The sequence below is a fragment of the Pongo abelii genome, chromosome 1 (genome assembly GCF_028885655.2).
Source record: "Pongo abelii isolate AG06213 chromosome 1, NHGRI_mPonAbe1-v2.0_pri, whole genome shotgun sequence".
NCBI lineage: Eukaryota > Metazoa > Chordata > Mammalia > Primates > Hominidae > Pongo > Pongo abelii.
The window spans coordinates 80,110,314-80,126,968 of NC_071985.2; the positions used below are offsets into that span (position 1 = coordinate 80,110,314).

Genomic DNA, 16,655 nt, shown 5'->3' on the forward strand with positions numbered 1-16,655 from the left:
ACTTTTCAGTGAATCCATTACTAGAGAAAATATCTTCAAATATTTTTTAAAAATTAAGTAGGACTAGGACTTATCCACAGCTGAATGACAGATAGAAAATAACTAGAATCACAGGGAAAGAGAAACTTTCCTTCAGAATATAAGAGTTTGCTTTAAAACTCTGTTTGAAAAGATTTTCAAATATCTCAATTTCCGGGGGAAAAAAATAATGTAAAATACAGTCTGACCAAGACTAAGGGATTCCTTCCTTCTTGGGGAATAAAGTTGGAGTTTTTCATGTTTAACCTACGTATCATGAGAACCTGTTTAAACGTTAAGTTTTGCTATGGCAAATGTGCCTTATACTAGAATAAGTATAAATTGGTACCTTCAACAGTATAAAAATGTGGTCTGTTAAAATCTAACATTAAAATTGATAAATCTTACATATTTAGATTGCTTCAAACTCAAGGACAAAATTGTTGGGGTTAAGAACATTTATTTGTCTGCACTTTTCTCTTACTTGGAGCGATTTCACAATTTTTACCTACTGCCCGCCAAATAAAATTCTTACCCCTAAACAAAGACTTTAAATATTATTTTCTCCCACATTACTTTATCTTAGCTTTATTTTAACCTTAGTCAATAATCATTATCCTTAGAGCCTAACTCTGACTCTAATTCAGCTTCTCTCTTCTTTATAAATTTTGTAGTAAAGCTCTTCAAACAATAGAAGAAATGTGAAATTTACCTTAAATGATTTGACTCTCTATTCTGTAAATTTTCTATAAATTTAATTTTTCTATAAATAATGCCATAGGGAAAAATTAAAAATAGATGAAATAAATAAATATTATTTCATATAAATAAAATGTATTTCCTGTATATGTTGTATCCCAAGTAGTTGAATTAGTGAATTTATAGATTTTATTTAAGGTGAAAATGCTTACTGGTGTCCGTTCATCTGAAAAACATATATTGTTTTTATCTTATCCCAAGGAGTTGTTCTTACTGCTATTGTAAGCAATAGGAAATAGGCTTTAGCCAAACAATTTTGCAAGATGCAAAATCTAAAAGCCTGGATTTAAAAAGCAGTATATTTTTAAAACCTGTTTAATTCCCTCATATATCAGTGTTTTATCAGTCTTTTATACCTGATAATATCTTACTTAGAAAACAGTTTTACCTTGTGATATAAAAATGTTGAATACCAAAAGCATCAAATGAGGAAGAAAAATGTTTGAGAGTAGTATTGTAACATAACCTGGTAAAGATTTGGGAATCAGAGAGACCTGTGTTTAAATCCCCGCTCAACCACTTACAAGGCTATTTGGCAAGTATTTATTTTTCTCTAAACTGTAGATTTCTCATCTGAAACATAGGGATGATAAGACCTATTTGACAGATTGTTTTGAGATTCAATGCCATGCAGTCTGTTTAGCATGGCTCTTGATATGTAGTAAATGTTTAATAAATGATTATTATTAACCAATCAACAATTATTAAATACCTACTCTGTGCTAGGTAGTATTCTTGCATCTGGGGATAATGCAGTGAATAAAGTCCTTGCTTTAATGGAGGTTATATGTTAGATAAATATATCAAATGGTAAGGAAGTTCAAAGTAAATTTGAGAGATGGAAGATCACTATATTTTTTGCTTATTTTTTTTGAGACAGAGTCTTGCTCTGTTGCCCAGGCTGGTGTGCAGTGGCACGATCTGGGCTCACTGCAACCTCCACCTCCTGGGTACAAGCAATTCTCCTGCCTCAGCCTTCCTAGTACCTGGGATTACAGGTGCACACCACCACATCCAGCTAATTTTTATATTTTTAGTAGAGACAGGGTTTCCATGTTGGCCAGGCTGGCCTTGAACTCCTGACCTCAAGCGATCCGCCTGCCTCAGCCTCCCAAAGTGCTGGGATTACAGGCGTGATCCTTAAAAGATCTCTTGAAACTGAATACTTCTGTCTCAAATCTTATCTGTCGCAAATTCTGAACCCCTTTTAGAACTAGTAATTTCTATCTTTGATTAAATGAGTTTATTTCTTCAGCTTTTATATTTAAATATTAAAAACAGAATCAATCAACAGATACTTACTGAAAAACTTCCATGTTCTATGCTAGGCCTTGTGAAAATACCAGTTTAGGGCCAGGCGCGGTGGCTCACGCCTGTAATCCCAGCACTTAGGGAGGCCAAGGTGGGCGGATCATGAGGTCAGGAGTTCGAGACCAGCCTGGCCAATATGGTGAAACCCCGTCTCTACTAAAAATAAAAAAAAAAAATTAGCCAGGTGTGATAGTGGGAGCCTGAATCCCAGCTACTCAGGAGGCTGAGGCAGGAGAATCCCTTGAACCTGGGAGGCAGAGGCTGCAGTGAGCCAAGATTGTGCCACTGCACTCTAGCCTGGGCAACAGAGTGAGACTGTGTCTCTATAAAAAAAAAAAAAAAAAAAAGAAAAGAAAAGAAAAGAAAATACTAGTTTATTTCCTCTAAAGAATTTCTAACTACCTTGGGAATATCTTCAGGATTTCTCATGGCCCAGAATTTTCAAAAAGGATATTGTTTTTTGGATAAAATTTTTAGTTAAGCAACTTTTCTGGCTCTAGTTTTATCACTAACTTTGAGATCGTAAGTAGGTCCTTAAAATATGTTCTGTCTGAAAGCAGGTAGGATTAAATGATATATTAAAGTCCCATTTTGTTTTTCAAATCTTGATATGAAAAACACTTGATTCACTTTTTTTCAGTTTCAAAGCATATAAAACCAGAATAATCTTACCTTAGAAATTCTGAGACATTCTTCATACTATATTTCGGCTATGTTATAGCCTATAGCATTTTATAGTCATATATTTTATTTTTTTGTTGTAACTACTACTTTACTTCTTTTATCATTTGGATGATATTTTCAGTTTCTGATTCGTAGAAAGATGCTTTTTTATTTACTATATCAAATACATCACCACTGTCAATGAACTGTATTAATCACATATTTTGATAAAACAGTAAAGATGGGGAGGCTAATGACCCAATTGTTTTTATATTGGACTCATGAAAATAATTACTTCCTAGGGTTAATTTTCTTTTTCAAAACTATACCTTGGAAAATAGACATTCTGTCTTGGAAATTAGTGGTGTTTCACATATAACATGAATATGCTTGCTCTAAACTTTGGATTTGAAATAGATAGCTCAAAATATTTTTCAGATTAAGTTTATATAAAGATTTTATTCAGTAGTTTAAGTTGTAGTACATTAATGTGAGTGTGCTATATAAAAAATATGTATTCATAGCATCATCACCATGGTGTTTTATTCCTAGGCAATGACAACTACAAACAAATAGCAATGTGTGTTCTTTACCACATAAGCATGGATGACCGCTTTAAATCAATGTTTGCATATACTGACTGTATACCACAGGTAAGTGTTTTAAGTGTTTTAAGAAAAACATTTAAGAAATATATATATATTTTACTCTTTTCTCTTGATTTGTCAAGATTTTCTCTCTAAAAAAGTTCTCTTCTTAATAATACTACAAATTTATTATAGAAAATTGAGGAAGTACTGAACTGTATAAAAATGAAAATAACTTTCCATTATCCCAAACTTAGAGATAACTATTTAACACTTTGGTACACTTCTCTCTACATACTTAAAAAATAATATATTGAGATTATATGATATATATAATATTTACATATTGCTTTATTAATATATCATAATTATACTCCCATGTCACTGAACATTCTTCAAAAATTATTTTTAATTGTATAATATTCTATTACATGGATGTACCATAATTTAAATATTGTTAAATTGTATGTTTAGATTTTTTCCCATTTATCACATAAAAATATATGTAAGCAAATGAAAATAATGTGAGATATCATATTTGTAAATGTTTCCCCACATCTCTGAATTTTTCTTTAGTTTAAATTCTTAAAAGTAGGATAGCTAAGTCAAAAGATAATAAACACTTGTGTTTTTGTTTTGGCCAAAATATCTTCTAAGAAAACATAAGTTTTTATTTCCAGCTAGCATTTAATTTTTAGCAACACTGGATATTATTGTTCTTCTAATATGCGGTGGTTCATTATTTCTTTTTATTTGCATTTCCATGAATATTGGTGAGGTTGAACATTTTTTCATGTGTTTATTATCCACATTCTGTTACAGATCATTAATGTCTCTTGCCAGTCTTTCCTTCCTTCCTTCCTTTCTTCTTCCTTCCTTCCTTTTTTTTTTTTTTTTTTTTTTTGAGACAGGATCTTGCTCTGTTGCCCAGGCTAAAGTTCAGTGGTACAGTCATAGCTCACTGGAGCCTTAATACCTAGGCTCAAGCAATCCTCCTGCTTCAGCCTCCTGGGTAGCTAGGACTACAGGTGTGCACCACCATGACTAGTTAATTTTTTTATTTTTTATTTTTTATTTTTTATACAGACAGGGTCTGGCTTTCTTACCCAGGATAGTCTCAAACTCCTGGCTTCAAGTAATCTTCCCCCACTTGTCCTCCCAAAGTGCTGGGATTGCAAGTGTGAGCCACCAAAATGGGCCTTCCCAATTTTTTAATTGATTTGTTAATGTTTTTATTATTAACAAATAAGATCGATGTATATAGTAACTATTTTAATTTTATGTTACAAATATTGCTTAAGTTTGTCACGTGTCTTTTAATTTTGTTTATGGTTAATATTAATAGTTTTAATTGCTTTGCATTCTCTGATGGGAAAATGTTTCATCAGAATTCTTTCATTTTTATACAACTGCTCTCAAGAAAGATTTTTGCTATGATTCAGTGGCTAGATATGTATTATATGTTAGGTCTAAATAGACCTAAATAAATATCTGTCCTAAATGTCTTGAAGGAGTTTATTGATTTTTTTTTGTAACATGGACTGTATGTTATAAGGGTAGAGATTCTGTACATCGTAACAATTTTACTCTTAGGGAATTAACATTCATAGAATCACTATTATGTCATTACTCTTTATTAAACTACCTTCCACTAATTTGAATTATGATGATTGTAACACTAGTTGGGCTGATTTTTAATATTACATTATTTTTTATAAAATAGTTTTCTAAAACAAAAATTGTAGGATGTATGATATACAATAAACATACTTTTAAAAACATATTAGAAGAATGTGAACAAATTGTACTTATGAAAGTAATTCCTCTTGACTCCTACTACATAATTCTTTCTTCGTCTAAAAAGAATTATTAAATGCATGTTACTTGAAAAATAATATATAGTAAAAAATAGACTATAACTTTTTATTAATTCTAATTGACTGTTCTTTCATTCATTCCAAGTTAAATAAAACAGTACTAAAAGTGAATATGCTATTCGAGAATTTTAACATTTCACCTACATGTATTTAAAAAATTGATAAACTCTCAAGGGTAATTTCTTAGACTTTTATATCAGGGGATAAACTAATTACGCTTGTTTATAGGAAATAGACATCCCTGAAAGAATACACAGCATATCTTAATCTAGCAAGGCAGGGTGTCTTATAGAGATAATGCATGTCAGACTATACTCAATGCAAAGTGTAATCAAACTCTTTGTCAAACAAGTTTTCAATAAAAGAGTAGCCATGTCAAAGTGAGATTACAGGTGATTTACTACAGTCTCACTCCATATGTTCTAAAGGTTTCTGCTTTGCAGTTTCAAAGGGTGTTCCTTTTCCGATTCCATTTAGAGTCAGAACTTCATTGACCACTGGATATGAACTGGAAAGCAGCCAAAAACATAATATTCTTACCGAGATTGACTGTTTTTATCCAGATTTAGATTTTAAAGAGAATAGCATTAAATAAAAGATAAATAAATGCAAACCAAGAAGGATAGGAAACTTACTTATAGAATTTTGAATTTGGAGTTATCCTATTCTTCTAGAATGTATAATCTCAAATATAAAATGTAAAATTTTATTTTAAATGAAAGAATCAGAAATAAGAGTCTGTCTAGGTTACTTTTTAGATACTGTTATTATTGCAATTTAAAACTTTGTATACAGAAAATTCTCCCATACCTTTTCAGGAACAATATCCATGCATATTTTCTTACGGGACAGTTTTCTAACATCAAACATGTATGCAATGAAGTTTTCAGAACATGTGTAATCTGTATTTTGTGAACAATATTTTCCAAATTTAGGAGGTCAAGGATTTTCAATGTTTTCTTTTTCCCATTTTTTTCTTTTTGAAATTTGGGCCCTTAAGTGAATAAGGTTATGTTACCCAATTATGTTGTAGACATCCCAAAGCTTCTATATGAGCTGGTATTTTGAGAAAACCAAATGATACTGTACAATGTATTTGCTCCTAATGTGATATCCAGCCTATAACTTTTAACTTATAGTGCCAAATTTTACGTATTTAAAGAGAAAAGTTGACATGGTTTTATTGCCACCCAGTGCCAAGTTAATTGCAAAATAAAAGAATCATGGAAAACAAGTCAGAAATTAAATGAAATTTCCAAGTTTCCTTCAGGAATTAAAAAGGTACTCCTTTAGAGGTATTGGCTACTCAAAGTAATGTTTATAATATCAATAAGGCTTTAAACTCATTCATGAGTTTAATCAGCCACTGATTAACCTACTTACTGAAGTCATAACCCCGGTTGGAATATCTTAGAGTTAATACAATATTCTGTTCTTTTGTAATTATGCATATTAATATTTGCTGGTAAAAATCCTCATGTATTGCAAATAACACCACTTTGAATGTAGGAAAGCGGTGGCTTAGTAGTAATTCATATTCATTTCAATGATGAAAAAGAAATTGAGTATAGTCATCTTCATTAATTACATATATTAAAGGAGCTTTATAAACTGTAAACTATATGAAAGTAAGATATTCTTAGTAAAATATTTGTCACCATTTTGACCCATTTATAGTCCATTTTAAATACTGTCTATCATATATGTGTTTTATAGACTAAACCTATAATTAGATTAGAATTCACTTTTAGAAAATATTTACAAGAAAAAAACAAACAACCCCATCAAAAAGTGGGCAAAGGACATGAACAGACACTTCTCAAAAGAAGACATTTATGCAGCCAAAAAACACATGAAAAAATGCTCACCATCACTGGCCATCAGAGAAATGCAAATCAAAACCACAATGAGATACCATCTCACACCAGTTAGAATGGCAATCATTAAAAAGTCAGGAAACAACAGGTGCTGGAGAGGATGTGGAGAAATAGGAACACTTTTACACTGTTGGTGGGACTGTAAACTAGTTCAACCCTTGTGGAAGTCAGTGTGGCGATTCCTCAGGGATCTAGAACTAGAAATTCCATTCGACCCAGCCATCCCATTACTGGGTATATACCCAAAGGACTATAAATCATGCTGCTATAAAGACACATGCACACGTATGTTTATTGCGGCATTATTCACAATAGCAAAGACTTGGAACCAACCCAAATGTCCAACAATGATAGACTGGATTAAGAAAATGTGGCACATATACACCATGGAATACTATGCAGCCATAAAAAATGATGAGTTCACGTCCTTTGTAGGGACATGGATGAAATTGGAAATCATCATTCTCAGTAAACTATCGCAAGAACAAAAAACCAAACACCGCATATTCTCACTCATAGGTGGGAATTGAACAATGAGAACACATGGACACAGGAAGGGGAACATCACACTTTGGGGACTGTTGTGGGGTGGGGGGAGGGGGGAGGGATAGCATTGGGAGATATACCTAATGCTAGATGACGAGTTAGTGGGTGCAGCGCACCAGCATGGCACATGTATACATATGTAACTTACCTGCACATTGCGCACATGTACCATAAAACCTAAAGTATAATAATAATAATAATAATAATAATAAAAAAGAAAAAAAAAAAAAGAAAAAGAAAAAGAAAAAAAGAATTACGTACAAGAAGCTGCATGCAAATTATAAGTACAACTTGACATAATTTCAAAAACTGAGTGCACTGTGTAACCTGCATGTGGTTGAAGAAACAGAACATTGCCAGTGCCTCAGAAGCCCCTCAAATACTCCTTCACTGTCACCACCACCCCCAAGGGTGACCACTACCCTGACTTCTGAAGCGGACATTAGTGTTGCCTGCCTTTCTATTTATGATACCTAGAATCACGCAATGCATTCTCCTTTGTGACTGGCTTCGTTCATTCAACATCATGTTAATGAGAGTTATCCACTTTGATGAAGGTTAATTATAGGTCGTTCGTGCTTGTTAAAAAAAAAAAAAAAAAAAAAAAAATCTATAGTAAAACTAGCTATAAATGTCAAATATCTCTTTGGACATTTTACTGTAGTCAATTATTAAAATACTCTATATAATTAGCATTTTTTATAAAAGGTGATGTTAACTGCTAAGCAGAATCAATATTTATTAACCATACCTACAGTATAATCTGGTTTATAAATGTGTTTCTGGGGAAGACATTATTTTAAAGAAGTGTTTAAAAGTGTTATAATAGCCTATTTAAATAATTCTTACTTTTTTATTAGAAATAAATTCATTGATATATTATCAGGGTCTAGTACAGTGCCTGGTACCCAAAAGGCATTCATATATATTTGTTCAATAAAGGAATATATGATTAAATAAAGGAATGCACTTTAAATTTTCACGAATTTTTTTACACAGTGCCTTCCAATTAAAGGGATACACACACACACACACACTGCTAGGCAAATAAGGTCTGCAAACTAACACACAATGCAACTACTTACTTTTCTTAACTTACAATAATATAATAAAAATATATAATAATATAAGCAAGGTGTTGTACTTAGGAAATAGTTTCAATAAAGAATCTAAAAAAAAAAAAAAAAAGAAAATATTTAGCATCCAGAATGGGTGATTATATATACAACATGTCTCATAATCTCTCCCAATATTATATTGCCTTGCTTCCTTTGTACTTTATTACCTCTAGTTATCCAATGTATTCTAATTTTCTTACCCTATTGTATCACTGTTCTGTAAAATTTAGGGGCCAGGTCAAGTCTTTATACATGATCTTAATGGTCTCAGTGGGTAGATTGTTTCAGGTAAGCATACTTGAGGATAACCGGGAGTTAATGGTTGTATTCTAATAATAGTTAAAAGTACACATTAACAGTTCATTGTTATTTAGACCTCTGAGATGCATGTTTTGTTTAAATGGGTGCAAATGCCATCCAGATGCTTATAAAAGTATTTATTGGTAATAGAATGGCCAATGAAAGTACGTGGTTAGGTAGTGATGTCATGGTGTTATTTAATATTTTATCCTAGAACAGTGCAAGAATCTTCATAGTGATCCACATGTTTTCCACCACAGTTGTCCTATATTGCCCCCTTTGATCTACATGCTTCTTTTTAGCTGAATGCTGGTAAACGTCCTTTCTGACAGCCCCCTTTGCTCTTGCCTGCCATTATCTGCTGAAGTTCAGAAACCAGAGCATCACTTCAAACAGGAGAGTTAGGGAGTAGCCAGTCAGAAGAGATTCCGGAGGCATGCAAAGTTCTGGTATAATCATTCAAAGATGTTTGGGTAGGGGATGGGGGTGGTAGAGTTATATGTGAATACAGAGAGCTGTGGGGGTTGGCCTCTGGTCACTGGTAAATAAGTGAAGTCAGGTGCCAGAGAGTCTAGACACAGTGATTTCAGTCATGGGTCTTTGGTATCTGATACTCAATATGGGACTTGTCTGATTGAACACTATTGCCTCTTCATCGCACAGACTGAAGCCCTTTTAGTGCTTTTCTGGTAAATTAGTAAAAGATGACAATGGACATAGTTAAAACAGAACAAATCTAGTTTTAATATTTTCTAGTTGTCAGCAATTACACTTACTTTTGAAGTGCCATCATAGCAATCAAATTAAAGACATACTCTTTCATGTGGAGTTTGAACTAAACCATTGTTTTTTTAAATTTGAAAGCTTTAATTAAAATTGAAATGTTTATCTCTCTTATTATGAAAAACTAATTCTATATCATTATGCATTCCATTTATATTTAGTCCTAATTTAGCTCGGTATGGGGAATGGGAGTTGAGTAAGTTTTCGAGCCATGCATTATTTTCTAAAAATCTAGTTTCTGATTGTTCATTTCTAGGTAGAATTTAATATGGAAATTACTTTAAAGAAAATTTACCTTCTAAAATAATGACCTGTAGCCCTGTGTTTAAGGCTAATTTTCATACTACAAAGGTTGATTTGAAGTAAATACTTTTTGTTAGCAATAAATACTTTGCTTGAAACATTGCTTCAATGTAACCAATTCTCAGATTGAAAAAAATCTATGGTAGGTTTTTAATTACAGTTTAGAAAACATAGCAATTAATTAGAGGATTGTCACCTACATTTTTGGTAATTTGTAATTTAATTTTTATTGGCAATTTTATTTGTAATTTAATTTTAATTGGGCAGATAGGTAGTGAAATCTGTTAAATATATATCCAGTAAATTAAAATTATTTTACTTTTGCCCTTGAATCTTTTTTTATTCTGTGGCATTATTAAGTATTAATGATTCTTACCCAGAGGTGCCATCAGTGGTAATATTTGTGATTAAAGATCTGCCCTCGGGGAGCATATGATACATGCCAGCCATTCACCTGCTACAGTGTTTTGTAATTTTCAGCATACAGATCAGTGTATTTGCTTAGAATTATACCTAACAATTTGAGTGGTATTGTGTTTTTTATTTAATTTAATTTAACCAAATTTAATTCTGGTTTTCAGCTGTTCATTGCTAACACATAGAAATTGATTGATTTTTGTATATTGACCACATATCATTTTTGAAATGCAGAAGTCATCTTGAACTAACAGTAATCAAATCAAGATTTAACAGAAAGAGGTCTAAAATAAATAAATATTTATTATTCGTTGTGTTGGATTCATGAAGCCATGTTTTTCTAAAAAGGTATTGCCCTGAGATAAAACATAAGAAGTTTTTATATTATAAATTTTAGGAATAACTTCTATTTGTTGTTAACAATTTCGGCTGAGAGAAAACTCTCTTTATGTACTATACACTAAGTTAATTTGCTGATTTGACAATAATAGAAGACTAGCTTCTCCAAAACATAGCATAAAATTTGTTCATTTGTCCTTTATTATAGCAGCTGTCTCTCACCATGACAAATCTAGATTACTGCTAAATGGCATAGGTAGCCTACCTTTTCCTTCTTACCTTTTTGTCTGCTGTTTTTCAGACCCTGCTTCTCTTTCTCTTATCACTAAAAATGTTTTTTTGTCATTTTATACCCATGCCCAAGTGATTGGATTTAGCCTGCAGCTTCAGTTTTCAACCATATATGCCAGTTCCTAAAATTCTACCTCCAGTCCAGACATTTCTTCTAAACTCAGGCCTGTGTTTATGACTTCCTACTGAATACCTGCACTAGACTATCACATAAGCAGCTTAAACTCAACATATCTAAAACCAAAATTACTATCTTTCCTTTAAAGTTTTTTTCTACCCTAGTTTCTCCTTTTCAGTAGATGTTGGCATCACCATGTATGTCATTTCTCAGTGCATAAATCCAAAAGTCATCTTTGACTCCTCCTCTCCTTTAACCATAACATCTAGTCAGTTACTACGTTCCATTTTGGTTCTCTTTTCTAAATATATGTCTAATCAATCCTTTTATCTTTACGTAGTTCAGACACCCATCTTCTTACTTGGACTTTTCCTCTAGCATCCTACCTGGTTCCCCATATTTTCTTGCAATTTTATTCTATTTTCTACACTGGCTAAATCTTTTTGAGACACAAATTTTATCCTGACACTTTCCTATTTAGAAGCTTTTAGCAGCTTCCCATTATCCTTAGCACGAAAGCCAAAATCTTTAACTTGTACTTCAAGACCCTGCATGATCTGGTTTTTACCTTCTTATCTCTTGAAACTGTTGTTTCCCTTTCACCAACAATGCTTGCTTTCTTTTAATTCTTCAGAGTACTGTTTTTTCCTGCATTGTGACCTTTGCATAAGCTATTTTCTTTGCTTGGAATGCTCTGCTTCCAAACAATATGTTTAATTATTTAAGGACAGATGTTTTATCTAATATTTCTCTTATATTCTCCACTGTACTTAAAAGTTTATATTTAATGCTGAGCATCTAAGAGTTCATTAACTGTTTATTCATCCAGTTGTTGAACAGTGAACGCCTGCCAGTTTTATGTGTTGAAATGTAAATAATTATATTATGCCCAATGTACAATCTAAGATAACACATTATGATAAAAATATTGCTTCTGTCTTTGGTTTTTTGTCTTTGTTTCTTGAGTAAAATGTGCCCTGTGCTTCTTGCTAGTTAATGAAGATGCTGTTTGAATGTTCGGATGAACGAATTGACTTGGAACTCATTTCTTTCTGCATTAATCTTGCTGCTAACAAAAGAAATGTACAGCTTATCTGTGAAGGTCAGTGCCTTTGAGTGTAGGTAACTTTTTTAGCATATGGTATTTGGTATATGATGGAAAATAGATATAAGGAATTAAGAATTATAATGATTATGTAAGTCCTGTTTTCAAATAATTTCTTCATTATAGCTATAATCCTTAAAGGTCAGATAGAATATTCTTACGTCATAAATGCAGACACTTACCTTCCAGTAACATTTTACAAACCATGGTGAGTTAGCCTTAATTGAAATTTGATTTTTAAAACATTTTCTAGATAAAATGAAACTTTTTCTTTGCAAAGCAGTCTATTACAATGTAAGGTAATAAAATACAAATGTATTAGATTATTTCTGTAATATCTTTGTAGAATAGCCTGTGATACATTATGATGTTTCAGAGTCTGCCCAATAGTTTTTGCCTTATTTGAAAAGTATGTGTTTGTTATAAAAAGCACAAATGAGCAAAAATGAAAACATTTAAATCTTTATTCATACCATCCACAGATAATCATAGGTAAGATTTTAGTGTAATACTTCTGCATATTTTTAAATAAAAATGTGATTGTCTATATATCATGATACATTCTTCTAAAATTAGTAATATCTTGAAATAATATTTTATGTGATTAAATGTTTTTATAAAGCATATTTGTTAATGACTGCAAAATTGTCTATTAAAGAATTTTGCCATAGTTTACTTCACTATTATGGATATAGTTCATTGCCACTTATTTTCCATTACAAACAGTGCTATAGTAATTACGCATTCTCTGAATCTTTACACATTTTCATTTTTATATTGTTAGGATAAATTCCCAGAAGTACAATTTTTCTGAGTCAAAAGTATTTTTGTTTTTAACATTTGTAGTAGATATTGTAGACACAGAAGAGCACGTATGGTATGATTCTATTTATATGAAGTTCTATATCAGGCAAAATTTACACATGTTTAAAAATGAGACAGGGAAGAGGAAAAGTGATTATATCTGGGAAACAGGATTGACTGGGAAGGGGCACAAGTGAACTTTCTGGAAGGAGTGAAAATACTCTGTATGTTGATATATGGTATGGGTTGCATCTAAATTAATCAAATTGTACCCTTAAGAGTTATGCATTTTACTAGATGTAAATTGTTGTAGCTTTTTTGAGAACTAAACAAAAAATTATTAAACTTAAGTTAACCTTAATTTTATTGGGAGACTTTTCTGTTTCAGGAAATGGGCTGAAGATGCTCATGAAGAGGGCTCTGAAGTTTAAGGATCCATTGCTGATGAAAATGATTAGAAACATTTCTCAGCATGATGGACCAACTAAAAATCTGTTTATTGTAAGTATCATTTTGGCTTTCTATTAAAATAGACTGGGAATTGAAATTGCTACATTTGGAAATACAGCTCTTACTGAGGTCTTGTCAAATATTAATTTATAATCCAAATTACTCTTATGTTATCAACTTCTTTGTTAGTTTAGTACCTAGAAATCTCAACCTACGTTTCAATGTTGTTTTTTGTTTTGTGACCCTTACCCCAATCCCTCCACCCCACTACAGTCTTCTTGCCTTAAACCAGTTCACCATAGGCTTCTTTAGCAATTTAGCTCAAGATTATTAAAACAAGAAAATCACATTTGATATTGACTTTTTCTTTCAATGAGTTAAATTGTTAGATTCCTGTGGGTTATTAGATTAAATAAAAAATAATTTAAATTTATATTAAAATTATGTTTTATTCAGGATTATGTTGGGGACCTTGCAGCCCAGATCTCTAATGATGAAGAAGAGGAGTTTGTGATTGAATGTTTGGGAACTCTTGCAAACTTGACCATTCCAGACTTAGACTGGGAATTGGTTCTTAAAGAATATAAGTTGGTTCCGTACCTCAAGGATAAACTAAAACCAGGTTTGTGCTAAGTATTTCACTTTTGCATAATCACGAAGTTATTTCTTTCTGTTATGGATAAGGCTGCTAGAGCAGTATTGTGTGACTATTGTATTATTACATTAGGAAAAGCCATTTCTTCTCACAGCTCTCTTCTCCCAGAAAGGTAGTCACTGGATCTCCTCTTACATATATGTTCTCTTTTTCTTAAAAGTGTGTTTTCTTAGTGTTAGTTTCTATTTCCTATTCTACCTTTCTTGTGGTCTTCTGGTATTTTTTTTATTCTGTCTCTTTAAAATTACCAAATACCATCCCTCTACATATACATACTCACACACAAAGGTCTTTGAGGCATTAAAATGAGTCTTTTATTTTCTGTGTCTATGTTGTCATTCAGTTGTACTCTCAAAGGCTTATTTCCACTTTTCTACTGCCCCCCGCCCCCATTATCACAAACTGTCATCAGCAAACATGGAAATTTGGAAAAAGGACAAATTTATAGCATATCGAAGATTCATATGACTTGATTTAATAGCTTTCGGTATCCTTTCTGTGTATTTACATTTTGATACTCTAAATGAATTTGGATCAGGACATTTCAGTGAAAACTTTCTATGGTTTGACTTCACTAGGTGCCGCAGAAGATGATCTTGTTTTAGAAGTGGTTATAATGATTGGAACTGTATCCATGGATGACTCTTGTGCTGCATTGCTAGCCAAATCTGGCATAATCCCTGCACTCATTGAATTGCTAAATGGTAAGTAACCTTAATTTATTTTTATGTTCATGTCTAAACAGCTTATTGATTTAAATACTTAAATATAAAATGCAGAGTCTGTAATCTGTTTTTCTCACTACATTAATTGTTTTATGGCAACTTATATAATAAAGAAAAATGAATTAAATATACTGCTAACTGGGATTGGATAGAGTAATATCAAAGATCTTTAGTTTTCAAAGTTAAGAATGTTGCTGTAAAGCAATTCAGGACCAATTTTACAGAAGTACTCTCCTCACCAACCTTGAACAACCAATATAGTAGTCACAACTTAATCAAGGGGAATACATTCCAAGACCCCCAGCAGATGCCTGAAACTACAGATACTACCAAACCCTATATATACTGTTTTTTTTCTAAACATACCAATGATAAAGTTTAATTTATAAATTAGGCACAGTAAGAGATTAACAACCATAATTAATAATAAAACAGAAAAATTATAGCAGTATGCTTAGCATCACTGCTCTTATACTTTGGAGCCATTATTAAATGAAATAAGAGTTACTTGAATACAAGCATTGCAGTACTGTGCTGGTGGACCTGATAACTGAGATGGCTACTGAGGGACTAATGGGCGGGTGGCATGTACATCCTGGATACACTGGACAAAGGGATGATTCATGTCTTGGATGGGATGGAGTGGAACAGTGGGAAATTACATCACACTATTAAGAATTGTGCATAATTTAAAACTAATGAATTATTTCTAGGATTTTTCATTTAATATTTTTGCCCATGGTTGACTGCAGTTAACTAAAACCATGGAAAGAAAAACCACAGATAAGGGAGGACCACTGTATTATATCACTTCTTTTTGTTTGTTTGTTTGTTTTTGTTTTGATTTTTTGAGACAGTTTTGCTCTTGTTGCCCAGGCTGGAGTGCAATGGCATGATCTCGGCTCACCGCAACCTCCGCCTCCTGGGTTCAAGCAATTCTCCTGCCTCTGCCTCCCGAGTAGCTGGGATTACAGGCATGCGCCACCACACCCAGCTAATTTTGTATTTTTAGTAGAAACGGGGTTTCTCCATGTTGGTCAGGCTGGTCTTGAACTCCCGACCTCAGGTGATCCGCCCACCTCGGCCTCCCAAAGTGCTGAGATTACAGGCGTGAGCCACTGTGCCTGGCTATATCACTTCTTTCTGTTGAGATTTGTGTTGGTTTGAATTGGATCTCTTCTCTTGTGCAAATCTTATTTTTTAAAACTTGAATTCCAAGTTGGAAGGTTCATTTGGAAGCTGATTCTAAACATCATATTCCCTTCTAGATCCGAATTTATTGTCCTCTGAAATTTCTTAGTTGATGAAAATGTTCTGTATATGTGGTGTCCAACACATGTAGCTGTAGAACACTTGAAATGTGGCTGTCACAACTGACAACCTGAATTTTTGAATTAATTTAATTAGCTGCGGTGGTTTATGGCTACAATATTTGACATTGTAGGCCTAGAGTTTTCCCCTTGCATTTATATTGCTCTTAAGGGGCAGGGCTCATTCTTCTCCATATTGCATACAAAATTTATCTGAATCTTATTAGGGCCAAGTTCTCTAGGATCTTACACATCATAACTAGCCAATAGTATAGAAGTTAAAAATGCTAATATGAGAT

At 32.5% G+C, this 16,655-nt stretch overlaps 1 protein-coding gene across 4 annotated transcripts in view; it reads left to right on the top strand.

Moving 5' to 3' along the window:
• KIFAP3 (kinesin associated protein 3) overlaps nt 1-16,655 on the top strand; it is a 167,125-nt gene that overhangs the window by 91,558 nt on the left and 58,912 nt on the right. For all 4 annotated transcript variants that reach the window (XM_054547730.1, XM_024242841.2, NM_001135394.1 and 1 more), the window contains 5 exon segments: nt 3,304-3,404; nt 12,301-12,409; nt 13,605-13,717; nt 14,123-14,288; nt 14,900-15,025. In XM_054547730.1, coding sequence (XP_054403705.1) covers nt 3,304-3,404; nt 12,301-12,409; nt 13,605-13,717; nt 14,123-14,288; nt 14,900-15,025 — 615 coding nt within the window.